Below are 14,732 nucleotides of genomic sequence, written 5' to 3' on the forward strand. Positions count from 1 at the left end.
CCGCCTCACGCAGGGCGGCGGGCCGCCGAGCCGAGCCGAGCCGAGCCGAGCCGGGGCGGGCCGCCCCCCCGCCCCCGGCGGCTGCGGGGCGGCTGCGCGGGGCAGCCCCGCCGGCGGGACGCGCAGCGCTTCCCTGGCAGCGGAAGCGCCGATCGCGGCAGGCCGAGCTCCTCAGCGGGCCGGCGGGACGGGCGGGTCGCCCGCGGGGGCGACAAGCGTTCCCTCCTGTTGCCCACACCCCCGCGTCACCCTCCGTCCTGTCCCACGCGGGAGCCTGACAGCGGCGCCCGGCCACCGCGCAGCCCCACGCGGGGCTCTGCTCATCCCCGAGGGCTCTCCGGGGCCCAGGGAGCCCCCGGGCCGCCCCCGCTTCTGTCCCCGCTCCCCGTCGCGACCGAAGCAGCGTGAACCAGAAGCGAAGGGAGGAATCGTGAGGTTTGCAGGATCGGTATTGACTTCGTCCGAGAGGGTAGCTGTCAGTCCGAGGATTGGCCTTGCAGAACTGTTCTGTAGGGTTGGTTCCTTGGTTTGCTCTTTCCTTACAGGAAACGAGAAAACCCCGGCTAACCATATCGAAAGCTATTCAAAAAGCGAGCTACAAAGCTGAAGCATCTGAAAATGCAAGAAATGGGAGGGGGAAAATGAGAAATGCTTTAAAATTCCAGAAGCCCATTTGAGGGGAGAGAAAAGTTGGAGAAAAGTAAACCAGAGACAGCCCTTACTGTAAGCAGAACCTGAACAGCATTCCGAAAAACAAGATACTTGAGATACTGCCACTTATAGCACGCCTTTCTGGTGCCAACTGTAAGAGGCCCCTGACTACCTGCAGAAAAGAAGCCGTTCCACCAGCCGGTGTTGTCCAAGTTGATATGAAAAGGCTTACTGGAAAGAAAAGTGTTTAATGTTCCCTTTCTGTGCCAGAAAGAAAAAATACATCTATTTCACGGTAGCCAAGGTAGTGGATCTACATCACTAATGATTTGTTCTGAGATCGTATTTAACTTGACAGCACAAAACGCTACCTTCTCTCTCGCAAGCGCCCACCGTACCAACTTAGTAAACAACTTGCACAGAATCTCTTGTACTTCAGGTTCCTGCTGGGAGCGTTGGTTCCAGCAATTCAAGTCACACACAGGCTTTACTTGCCACTGTGGTGAGTATTTAAAAAGGAATTTGCTTATCCCAAAAGTCCAGGTTTGGGCAAATACCCCACAGCTCTCACAGACCAATTTCTGGCACTCAGCTAAGAGGGATTTTGTTGCACAGGGATACTGTTTTGTACGCTTATCCCGCTGTGATTCAAATAGCTGTTTTCTCAGGCTCGTCCATTCAGAATGATAACATGTCCCAAGCGCTCTCGTTAAATTAATTGCTTGAGTTTTCTTTGTTTTAGGTAGTTGGATAAGTAAGGCTCATTGCCTGTGAGCTCATGGAAATAACTTCATTTGAACAATTGTTCCACCCATCTCTCTACAGTCTTTGTAGAAGATAATTAAAAACCGCTTCCCACCCCAAACAGAAAACATTTGTAGTCATGACACACAGTTTGCAACCATTTTTTTCCCTAGGATCCTTCTACTCTTCCCATGCCAATTTATTAAGTATCAATTAGATTGGGTTTAAAAAGCAGAAATCAAAATAGCTGAACAGCTATGAACATTTTTTTTCCTGGCACAGGGGTTTAATTCCATGCAGGTAGAAGCTGCAATGAAACACGGAAACTTTAGTTGTGTCCAAACGTATCACGTATGACTTACCCGCTTTAACAGCAAAATAGCATTTTACCTTAGAAGTGAGACTAGCACAAACCATGGAACCAAAACGCAGGTTTAAAAGCAAAAATGGTCTTCCGAGACAAGCCGCGACATCACTGCCTGTGCAACCCAGGATATTTTCCCATTTAGAAATTTGGAAGGACCATGAAAACTGCTTTTCCTGCTCTCTAGAGGGGTAGACTGCCCGCTGTCCCCTCCCTCTGTTTCTTGCCGAGGTACGTAAAGGGGCAGTTAACACCACTTTTCCAAAATAATAGATGGCTGGGCTCGAAAGTTAGGAGTCTGTCTCTGGAGGAAGTGAAAGGACTCGCAGCTGAATTGGAAGTCTGCAGACGCAAAAGGCAGGAATTGGGTCCTTGAGGGCCACAAGACAACGGGAGGAGGAAGGGCCCCCACATCTGAAAGAAAGTGCAGATCTCATCCTCCTTGCAGTCTGTAGTGAAGAACAGTGATGGCCAGGTCAGGACTGCCGGTGCTGCCATGCCTATGTCCCCCTCTCCTCATCTTCTCCACAGCTGTGTTCATGTCATGGACTGCACAGCCCTGCTCCGGCTACAGGCACCAGCGAGAAGAACATGAGAAGAGGGCGTGTATCTCATGGTCTCTGCATTCCCACCTCAGCAGTGAAGCCGCTGGCTGTCTCTTTAAACTACAGCATCGTAAAAAATTGGTGCCACTTGCAAAACAGAGCAACGTACAGAAGAGTCTCATTCACACACACAAGGTCCCTTGAGGTAGCAGAGAGAGCAACCTTCCCAGGTCTCAGACGTCAGATGTATCTGTAGAACTCCCAGAACCAGGGAGATGATCTACACCAAAAGCACTACAAATTGTCACATTGCCAAACGGCACCTTAGTTCCAGCTTTGCCGAATTCCAAACCCTGATACAAACCTTGTCACATACCCTAATGCTTATACATGACCTGTCATGGAATAGGATCAAAGAGAAAGTCCACACCCAAGAAATGCCATGCCAGATTATTTTTCTCCCTCCACCTACAGGAACTTCATCTGAAGAACCTTCTTTATGCGCAGGTGTTACGGAAACACAACAGTTCCCATCCATAGCATTAGGATGCAACTGTGGCTTGGGCCAGCCAACCAAAGCCAGCTTGCAGGCTCCCTAACACCATAACCGTAGCAGTAAAGATGGGCCAACGTGAGTTTTTAGGGTATGTTTTCAATCAAAATACGTACCCGCTATCACAGTAGGCTGCCCCCTCACTTAGCACCTGCTGAGCCTGTGCTACTGTGTCTTTACTGCTATTGTTACCAATGCTAATTAAAGCTAGCCCTGCGTTTGCCTATACACGTCGCAGTCATTTTACTGTGTAGGCAAACCCCGAGGTCCCAAGGCTGTCAGAAGTCTGAATGAAGTCCTCTATCTCAGGAGCAATCTGAAAGCTGGTATGACCATTTCGGGGCATGCAGCAGTTCATTCTCACAGAGAGGAAAAGTGACTAGTAAGTGAGCCAGTGAATTCTGTACAGCTGCAGATGCTTGGCCGATTGTCAATTGAGCTCTGAGCCAAAAAAACAAACAGAAGGACTCCCAGAAATTAGGATAGTGCAGTCAGTGAAAATGAACTTACACAGATTTACAAAGGGAACTTCACATTACATTTCCACGCACACAGAGCTTTGCTGTCCGAGTGCCCACTTTGCGTGTCCTTGCCATAAATTTTCTGACATGTTTACATCCACTTTTATAATATCTCGGACCATGTTATTTGACCCAGATTATTGCAACTGAATTAAGAACTTCTACAGGAAACTTGAAGAGGTTTAGAAGCATCAAAGAAATATGCAGATGCAGACTTTAATAAAGCTACTTAGCTGGAAAGAATTGCCAGAAAGTATCTTTGTGCTAGCGTCAGCCAATTTTTCTAAATTAATTTTCAAACAATTCGTCATCCATCCTCCTCACCTCCTTCCAATTTACAGCAGTTATTGTAAACATTGCTAGGACAGCACAAGCAGATGATAGAACACTTTCCTTTTAAGAAAGAAGGCAGCATAACATCATACCTCTACAAACTTCACCATATTTGGTAAAGATTCAGCAAACGTTTGCATTCCGTGACCACTATAGGAACAGTAGTGGTCATTTTGGTCATTTCTGTGTACCTTGAAGAGCTAAGAAAATTAACCCACCATCCAAAAACACATACAAAGCAAGTAGCTTATAGTAAGCTAATCCCCATTTTTTTTTTAATTCTTTTTTTATATTAAACTACAGAAGCAGTCAGGCAGGCATGATGTTTTAGCATTCCAGTGACTTTCGTAACAGTTGCACTGACTTATTTGGCATCTCATCTTGTCTCTGAATATGACCAAAAGAGGGATTTTGTGTGATATTAAAGAATATGGCACACAAAGCGCTAAAGAAGTAAGAGCCTTGTACCAATCTTGACTTGTCGCAATTTCAGTTTTGTAAAACTTACGCGTGAACCATACAGAAATTAAGAGCATTAAAATGAACAGCTGGTGGTAGCCAGGTAGAGATTAGACATTTTCTTCCTTAAAGATAAATACAAAAAAAGCACCATAGGGTTACTTTATACTAACGAAGGGTGAACTCAAACATCACCACAAAAGCAAATTCTCTTAAAAAGGGCAGGACAAATCACTTCTAGTACAAGCATAAAAGGAGCTTGCCCAGCATCCTTTAACAGACAAGTTGTGCTTGTAAACGCAGACAAGTCTCTCAGCATATGCAGGGCAAGCCTCAAAAATTTCAGCCAGTTAAACAAGACTGCCCAGCCAGAAACATTAAATTCTGAAACACAACCATTTACAAGACACCTTTTCCAGCTGAAGAACAAGGTGCAGTGCCATGAGATGTTGGTAACAAGTCACATGTCTGTACATGCAGTGTTTTAAGAATCCAATTTTCTCTGCCTTCCTGGAAACAGAAGTATCACAAGCCTGTGATGGCAGAAAACTTTGCAAAGAAAAATTTCAGAGAGTTACGAGAACCTCAAAGAGACCAAAGAAAATGAGGACAAATTTCAAGACAACGATAATTCTGGAGACTACTCTTAACATAAAAAGAATACAGAGACTAGAACTCTATTTAGCTGTTTTATAAAGCCATAGCAGCTGTGGTTGGGATTTGCTACTTGTTTACTTGTTTTGGTAAGCGGATGAGGAGGCCAATACAATGTGTTTAGCAACTGGAGCTCCAAGTATAGAGAATGTGTATGCACACATGGTAGGTTTTTTTGTTTTGTTTTTTTTTTTAATGCAACCGATTAAGTCATGGCCCATCAGGTACAAGCAAACTTTACAGTTACGATGGAATAAAATGTTATGAGGAATAAAGCACATGATCAAAATCTAACAGCAGACTCTGGAGAAGACCATCTACCCAGGTTTTAAACATTTGTTGAGCCAAGCAAAGAACTTTCTCAAGCTAAAACATCTTTTCATGTGAAAGAAATTTGCAACTTTAGGGTCTGCACTGAAAAAAAAAAACAACAAACCCCAAACCAAAAAAACACCTGCCCAAAAGCCTCCATAATTTGGACTGAGATGTTTTTGAGGATGAAAATTGTTTTCTGTCTCATTCCACCCTTTATTAGAAGAACGTGGTGTGAAAAATTCTGCAACTGATTTAGCTTGAGTCAGTAGCTAAAGGCAACTCAAAATCTTCCAGAATAGGGCTTCCTCACCAGCAGTATGAACTACACACCCAGATTTTAAGAGGAGTGCAATTAATTTGAGATTTGCAGTGGGAAAGCAAGCAGCAGGGACAAGGGAGAAACATTAAGAGGTCCTGTTCACTCTGTAACACTTGGGTGTCAGAGTCAAATGCACTGGAAGTGTCCAAACTAACTTCGGGCATTTGAAGAGTTTTGGCAAGTTGCATGACTGCTAATGAGCGCTGAGATAACTCACTAGATTCTTCATTAATTCTATTTGTTTCAGAGATGGCAATTATGTCAGAATGATTGGAAATAAACCAGTGCCAATTTTCTAGCTTTTCTAACCGTGATGACACACAGCTGTAGTTATTCCCTTAGGAATCGAGAATAAGAAAAATCTAGCCTTCCCCTTGTCTTACTCGTCACAAAAAGTATTTCTTTGCATAATAAATATTTAGATTTACAGCAGTTAGAAGCAAACTCGCAGGCTAATGAGTAATAATAAAAAAAATCAAGCTGGCATTTTATTACATTGAGATTTCTTACTGATTGACAGCAATCATTAACTGAAGTGTAATAAGCTGGTAAAGCTGGACAGCTTGCATAGGTATTTTTAAACAAAGGAACTGAGAAAGGTGGCATAGATAATTTTAAACACAGAAATAACTGTTCACCTTAATATAAGGACAGTACAAAAATAATTAACACATTTACATTCATTTATCCAAGGCCACCTCTTCATGAACAGGAGGGAGCAAAGACAATAGTATATTAGGAATCATACAGCTTAAATTCTCTCACATCTATTCCAAACAGGAACTAGAAAGTTTATTTAGCTTCTGTTCCCTTAAAAAGTTGTTCCAGCTTCAGATCAGGGAGAGGAACTGAACCCGTCAAAGTTTAAGCCACCAAATCCAACACTCTACCACGCTACTATTGAAAAAACATACACATTTATAAAAATAAAGCTAACTAACTAACTGTACAGCCTGTGGTCCTGATTCTGACATTTATAACAAACAGGACGTAGACAAAAGTATGGTCTATGAAGTGAGACTGGCCACAGGCAAGAGTTAGGCCATATGTTCAATTTATAAACCTGGGATCTAAGCTTCTCTTTATAACAAGATTAGCTAGGCAAATCTGAGATAATTGGAGTTTACTATTTTTATCTCTTGTTAAGACCACATGAAAAAGTAAATAACATCAATGACATTCTGTGACAGAAAAATTAAATAAAAGAACCAATTAAAAAAAAACCAAAAACCAAAACAACAACAACGAAAAACCCCAAAATACCTAGTAAGACCAGCCTACTAATTAGGCAACAGCTTATACAGCTAGACTGGAGAGACTTAAGTCATCACCCATTAGAAACAGAATACACAAAGGCTTAAAAATTTATTTTTATCATACACAATGTATTGCAGCGGATATCCATAAACTCCAGCTGTTCATCAGCATGACAGAGGACATCAGATTATAAATCTAACAATTCAAGATACAGACGTTGTTTTTGAAGTGGTATTTCTGAACCTTTGTGAAGAGATGAACAAGCTTCCATTTTTGTGAGCAGCTCTGATGACATGGTGTTAGTGTACTGAAGTATCTTCATTTACATTTCCTCAAGGCTTCTCTTGATAGCTTCTTCCAATTCTGCATCTTGCTCTGTATAAATACAAAACCCAATTATAATCTCAAACTATGGTGGGTAACTGGTCATAAACACAATTACATTAATATTACTACATAAAGCAACGAATTACTTCTGTGGGCAATGTCAGCAGACTGCAAAAAAAGACAGAGAAACAGAATGAAAGGTATTTTCCCTCCTTCTGCCTTATGCTATCTTTTCAACACTTCCAACATACAGGAACAGCCTCTACAGCCTTCCACTGTATTAACTGTAGGGGCAGCCCAATGATCAGTTTAAGACTATAATGCAACTACATATTTACTGGTCAAAATAATACCAAGATTAGAACCCATATGTATGGACCAAGAAAAATAAAGTATTAAAACCAAAAAAGACAGACACACAAAACAAGTACAGCATTTTGGTATTTTCGCTCCAGTTCCACATCAACAGATACTCCTGCATCTACATTGTAATTTGGCACCACTGTTGTCACTCTTAGTAGGAAGGCCAGACATAAGTAGATAAGAAGTCATATCAACAATAAGAATAGTCTAGATCGGGGGGTAATATTTTTGATGGTGGGGAGGGAAGACTGCATTGCACTCATCTGACTTGTTAACAACCTCCCTTAAACACCTTTTATAATACTCAAAGAAGAAACTCCGTTCTGCATTACATTTAGGTTGTTTTGGGCACTAATTGTTTGCTGTTATTGAATTAAATATAAGTTAGACAAGGTTTATCTGTATAGTAAATATTAATACGAATAGTATAGTTGGAAAAATTACAGCAGCTTTCAGACACACTTGTCATTCTTGAATTACTCATATTCTGCTTTAGGAGGACACAAGCACATGCTATTAAAAAAAAAGCTGTCTGTTCTTATGACAAAGGAAACAGAATAATTGTATTTATTGACATTAACAGAATTTAAAACTTTAACTATTGTTGGGCTGTTTTATGCAAGGCCTATGTTTGGAACAGAAATAGTATCAAAGAATGCTTCCTCATGTCAGCAGAGCCATATTCATTCACCTGGACTTTATTGTAACATCTGGTACTACTGACAAAAGAGGTAACTTTTTGGCATGCAGTTAGCTCCACAGCGATAGCTGGATTGTCCCCTATTCCCGTCGCTGCTGAAGCAGCTTTTTCTGCCTCCTACACTTGCTTTTTGCTTTCTCCTCTTCCAGCAGTTGCTAGTGCTTTTTCCTTTTTACCCCTTTCTGGGGTTGATTTTGCCTCCTTAATCCCTCTTACCCCATGACAGAACTGCCATCAACCACGCACGCAGCCAACAAATGCAGCTGAAGCCAGGCCGCTTCATAAGGTCAGATGCCTTCAGCACTGCAGCATCAGGACTGGGACCTCCTGTATGCAACAAATGCCACTGCTATCCCTGATGGCAATACCCCGTGCTAGGGGGACCTGAGTGCGGCAGACTTTCAGTACTGTAGATGAATATGTTGGACATTTAATAACAGTTGGTAAATTTATAACTGAATAAATTCTGGGAATATAAGATTCAGTTATCAGTTTCATCACTGACCTTGTACAAATTATTTATTGATTTTCTTTAGTTCGTTTTATTTCCATCAAGTGGAAGGGCAGAGTGAAGCCTTTAAACAACAAATTATTTTCAAAGTGCACTGTAGTCTGTCACCAAAAATTAATGACTACATTGTATGAACACCACCAACTAAGCACAACAGCAAAAGGATAAAAGCAATTTCAAATAAGATACGATGTGAGCAGACAGCTGTGCTGCTGATTCAAACTTGTATGTAGATTTACAGCTCTTTTAGGAAACCAGAATGCTTTGTTGAGATATAATACCTAATTTTGAACTATTTATTCAGAAGTTCAACTATTTAGTCAGCAGTTCTACTCCGAGTCAACACAGTCATATTACACTGGTACAAAGTGAGCTCAGTCAAGTCTTTTAATTGCACAATACCCTGTGGTGCACCAATAAAATAGACTTTGAGTCTGCTGGCATACCTTTCAGGTTAGGAAATTATTTTTTATTTATAACTCATCACTGTGTTCTTAACTACTCACAATTGTCCAGTGTATTTTAGAGAGTATTCCTAAGAGGTCACTTGCCACAAAACTGATTGTAAGTTTAGTTTCTATATCTTCCATAATTAATAGCACTTTTGAACACAGAAAAGTAAAAATTAACAGACCTTCCTGTTTCTTTGTTTCTTCTAAGCTCCTCTTCACTGTTAGTTTGATATCTTCATCCTCTTCGCTATCTGAACCTTAAATGCACAAATGAAACATAAATTACACATTGGTTCTAATAAAAAAAGTTACAGTCCCCTCTTGCATTTCCTCTTACTGTAACAACATTGTAGGTTGTATTTGAAGAAATATACTTGTTATGAGCTGAAAATCAAGATAAAGATACATTATAGTGGTAGTTTAAGACAGGAACTCAAGACAGTTATTTTTCAGCTACCTTCTCCCCTTTCTCCCCAAAATCTAGAGGCAGACTGCTTCAATTTTTTATTATTTTAAAGCAGTAACAAGAAATAATAGGTGCAGAAGCTACTGTTAGTGTCTACTGCATTTGCTTTTTTGTAATACTCAGTTATTTAAAAAAAAAAAAAAAAAGAACATTACTCACTTTCTACAAAATCTATCAAGGATTTAATTATGGGAAGAAGTGCGATTAGTGTCTCTCTGCCTACACATGATCTTAGCTGTATTTTGTTGCCTAAGTACTCCATTTGAACAATGGAGTGCTATAACTCAACTGAGGAGTGCAATTCAGCAGATGTTGTTCAAGTCTCACAGAAGAAAAAAAGTCAATACACTTAGTTTAATCTGCTAACTCACTATAGCCAAGCCCAGCCAAAACTCCACCACTTTTCCCTTTCTAAATAATGCTCTTCATGAGGCTGGTTTCCAGTTCCAGAATGACAGCTCTATTTTGAAGTGTTTAGTAGGGACTGGTGTACCAAAGGTGGGTTGTTTTTTTTTTCCCATTTGTTTTAAACAGTCTCAGTAAACTATAGGTTAAAAAAAAATGAAGTCAATGAGTCACATTATGTATTCATTCTCATGCTACAGGCTATTGCTATTTTGGGAGACGGCGTCTGTAATGAGGTCTTACAGTATTCACAATCAACTAGGTCTCCTATGGTCATATCAACAGAAGCACTTCCCTTAAAGTCATCACATTTATTAGTACACCAATGTACTTCCGATTACGTTTACCAGCAAAGAACATTCCCATATGGACATCTAATTTACTGACTGTGTGACATCTGGCATTTACATGAACCAAGTTAGGCATTCAAAGTAACAGGTACACTTGCTAAAATTTGTTTCAAACCTCTGACACATATACTTTGTTTGAACAGCAACGTTGCTGACTTTCCCAATTCCAGGAATACAGACTCCAACAGCTGGTATCAAACAGAGATCAGGAGCCCACAAAGATGCCAGAAATAGCTGGGTATACACTGCAGTTAAAATGATCTTTCTCCAGTCACCTAGCAGAGTGTGAATCCTGTCTTGGAGCTGGCTGCTATCTCTGGGCAGAAGAGATACTATTTTTCACACCATCTTCCAAAGCAAACAAACAAAACCCCAAAAAGTGTCATTATACTCACTTATGAAAGGGAGGAAAAAGTGCAGGGAAAGGGCTTTGCACAAGTGCCTTCTCCCTTATTAACCATCCTTTTAATCTTCCAACCTGGAAGACATCTCAGACTGCTCTAAAAAGTTTTGTACCTGTTAGAGGTGTAACAGTTGAAGCAATCACTTCCTAACTCGTTTATTGGCATAACTATAAAGGAAGAGTTGAGTTCTTGTGAGCAGTAAGGCATAGTACAAGAGGGTCTCTGGTTTGTTACCACTTCAAATAAAAATGCATTAAGAGCACTTTTCTGTAGGTTTGTGGGGATTTTTTAGGCGACTTGACAGAAGATGGAGCCAAATGGGCAAGGCAATATTCTCCCGATTGGCATCTTGCATAGACGGTTAAACAGCAGAGGATAGGAGTAGCCAGAAATCCAGGAGTTTCTTCCAGATATGACCTAAAGAAGTCAACTTTCCTGGAACGGGTTATAGAGTCAGTTAGCATTCACCACAGAAGAAGCCATGATGGTAACCTATTGACACACTGTTAGAGGACAGCACTTTCCACCTTACTCCTGGCTTCCCTGGCCCAGGCAACAAGCCAACTTGACACTCGCTTTTCACAATACAGCAGATCAGCAGCTAAGTTGACTTTACTGTCAATTAGGACAGTTATGAACACTGAAACAGGATCTGTAGATAGAATTATTTTAGTTCATTAAGAAAGTTTAGGATTCATCTTATGTATTAATGCAGGCCTCATCTTGCCAAAATGTTTTGCTAGTCAGACCACCTTAATTACACCACTGTAATAACATGGGGTACATACTCATATTGGAACAGAGGTATATGCAAACTAGCATGCAAAACATTTAAATGTTTTTAAAACAAGCTGCCTGCACCATGATTTATCACTGCACCTGATATGCAATAACTAAATACTACTTGACAGTTATCACAGAGAACAGGTTTGCTTAAAGCATAGTTCAAGACAACAACACTTCACTACCAGAAACTATGAAACTTTAAAATAATTAGTACTGATGATCTTCTGTTAGTTTGAGGGGGGAAAAGAAAAATCAGCTCACAGTCAAATGTAGTTATGAAGCATGTTCAAAGTCTCATGAGCTACACTCTGCCTTCACTGATCTGGCAAAGCCTCATGAGCAACACTCTGCCTTCACTGGTCATTATTTGCAATATTTCTCTCCCCTCTACCTAACTGTATTAACATACATCCAACTTCCCATGGAGGCAGTTGCTGGCTTCTCTGAAATCTTTGAGTTAGTGAAAGTTAACCTATTAAGAGGCTAACAAAAAGCCAAACCTTATTTAGGAGGTTTTCACACAAAGGCTTGTCAGTTATCTCAAATTACACTGAGACTTTTCTTATCCAAAAACAAAGACACAGTTATGCTTGTCCTCAGTGTTCCCCCCTGCCCCCACCCTCCCCAAACCTATACAGAGCAAAGACTAAAGGCACAAAAGCAGTAAAGATGAGAATTTTAAGATGTTCTGATATGGCTCTACAGGAATTGGGAATAAGTCTGTAACAGTCAGAAGAAAAGCTGCCTGCAGGCAAAAATTGTAGGCAGAAATGCTCCAACAAATAAGGGGGCGGGGGGCAGGAATTCAGCTTCGTTAGGGGCTAGACAGCAAGAAATATTAGTGTATGTCATGGTTTAACCTCAGCCAGCAACTAAGCACCACGCAGCTGCTCACTCACTTCCCCCCTGCCTAGTGGGGTGGGGGAGAGAATCAGAAGGAAAAAGGTAAAACTCGTGGGCCGAGATAAGAACAGTTTAATAGAACAGAAAGGAAGGAACTAATAATGATAACAGTAACAATAATAAAATGACAACAACAATAATAATAAAAGGATTGGAATATACGAAACAAGAGATGCACAATGCAATTGCTCACCACTCGCTGACCGATGCCCAGTAAGTTCCTGAGCAGCGACCCGCCCCCCAGGCCAACTGCCGCCAGTTTATATACTGGGCATGATGTCACATGGTATGGAATACCCCTTTGGCCAGTTTGGGTCAGCTGCCCTGGCTCTGTCCTGTGCCAACTTCTTGTGCCCCTCCAGCTTTCTCGCTGGCTGGGCATGAGAAGCTGAAAAATCCTTGACTTAGTCTAAACGCTACTTAGCAACAACTGAAAACATCAGAGTGTTATCCACATTCTTCCCATACTGAACCCAAAACATAGCACTATACCAGCTGCTAGGAAGAAAATTAACTCTATCCCAGCCAAAACCAGGACATTGTGGAACTCATCACTTGTCAACCAAAGAGAAAGAAAGGCCAACTGATTGGACAGATACATTTTCAACTCAGAAGACACCAGGCTGCTTTTCCACATGGGAGAGGTCATTGTGCTTGATCTAATGTTGCTCGTAACATGTCTGTACCCTGTGACTGAACTCTGCTCTCAAGGAGATTGTGGATTCCAATTAAGAATATACTCCATGCAAGTATCACAGAATGGCTGAGGGTGGAAGGGACCTCTGGAGGTCATCTTGTCCAGCCCCCCTGTTTAAGCAGGATCACCTAGAGCCAGCTGCCCAGGACTATGTCCAGATGGCTTTTGAATATTACCAAAAATATACTGTACTGGGGAGCTCAGAACTTGACAGTTACAGCCTTACCAGTGCTGAGTAGAGGGAAAGGACCACCTCCCTCAACCTGCCGGCAACAGTCCTCCTAATGCAGCCCAGGGTACTGTTGGCTTGCTTAGCCATGAGAGCACACTGCTGGCTCGTGGTCAACTTAGTGTCCACCAAGCCCCCCAGGTCCTTTTCTGCAAAGCTGTTTTCCAGTTGGTTGACCCCTGGTCAGCATATACCAGTGCCTGGGGTTGTTCCTCTCCGGGTGCAGGGCTTTGCACTTCTCCTTGTTGAGCTTCATGAGGTTCCTGTCAGGCCATTTCTTCCCTGTCAAGGTTCCTCTGGATGGCAGCACAACCCCTCTGGTGTATCAGCTGCCACTCCCAGTTGTGTGTCACCAGCAAACCTGCTGAGGGTACACTGTGCCCCACCACCTAAGTCATTAAGGAACACATTAAAAAGGACCAGACGCAGTATTGACCCCTGGGGTACACAGCTGGTTACTGGCCTCCAACTGGACTTCATGCCACTGATCAACATGTTCTGGGTCTGGCCATTCAGCCAGTTTTCAATCCACCTCACCGTTTGCTCATCCAGCCCTTCATCACTTCATCAGCATATACTCCTGTGGTACTGCTGGCATCTTCTGATGATGAAAAGTAAATGAGAATGTTTAATTTAGAGAAATCAGGCATGTCCTGTCTCTCTTGTTAAAATGCTTAGCATGTTCTGTAGCTCCCAACTCCCCTGGGGTCAGAGGAAAAGCAACTGCCCAGTTTCTCAGCCAATAAATCTTAAGATATGGCCTCTTCTCTAGTACATTTTATTAAATAAACAACAGCTAAGAAACTCTGACTGTGCCTATTCTCTCAAGGAAATCCTACTGTTCACTATTGCCCTCACATATTGCCAAATTCCTGCTGGAAGAATGAAAAAACAGGAAAGCAAATTCTGGATGAATATAGAACACAGAGATCAGAAAGATTAACCCCATAGATGGGAGCAAATATAGTGATTTTTTGACATTTGGCAAGTTTCTCATAGAAACCTGTTCTGGGAAGAGACTGGTAAACTTTCACAAAATGCAAGCGCCACCCACTGTCCTGACATCGAAGTTGCCACAGCTTCAATTTGGGTTAGCTGCCCACATGGCTCAGCATAATCCCCGCCCTATAGCTGATCCTCTTCTCTTGCAACCCCCCTAGTTACCACAATCCCCTTAATTTCCATCAGGTTTACTGGTTCCTCTGTCTCACCAGAGACTCGATTTCCGCTCCCCAGCCTTAACCCTCCTCCCTTGCCATACAACTTCTTAACACACCTCCTGACTACTGCACACATTGTACAGTCTCACACCCTACCTCCACTTCTCTCTCCTACAATGCTCCTTCTCTTCGTCTTTTCTGTAACTCCCAATCTCATCCTCTCTTTCTCATCCCAATGTATGGTGAAATTAGTATCACACTTAA

General features: G+C 41.9%; 1 protein-coding gene across 3 annotated transcripts in view; it reads right to left on the reverse strand.

The window, feature by feature from the left end:
- Positions 1-6,804: 6,804 nt before the first annotated feature.
- The window catches only part of ZNF451 (zinc finger protein 451), a 43,709-nt gene continuing 35,781 nt past the window's right edge, over positions 6,805-14,732 (reverse strand). For all 3 annotated transcript variants that reach the window (XM_052781839.1, XM_052781838.1, XM_052781837.1), the window contains exons 14-15: positions 9,251-9,325; positions 6,805-7,090 (exon numbers count right to left, since the gene is read on the reverse strand). In XM_052781839.1, coding sequence (XP_052637799.1) covers positions 7,038-7,090; positions 9,251-9,325 — 128 coding nt within the window. In that variant the 3' untranslated portion in view covers positions 6,805-7,037. The remainder of the gene's footprint in view (positions 7,091-9,250; positions 9,326-14,732) is intronic.

This window comes from Harpia harpyja, chromosome 3 (genome assembly GCF_026419915.1).
Source record: "Harpia harpyja isolate bHarHar1 chromosome 3, bHarHar1 primary haplotype, whole genome shotgun sequence".
Lineage (NCBI taxonomy): Eukaryota > Metazoa > Chordata > Aves > Accipitriformes > Accipitridae > Harpia > Harpia harpyja.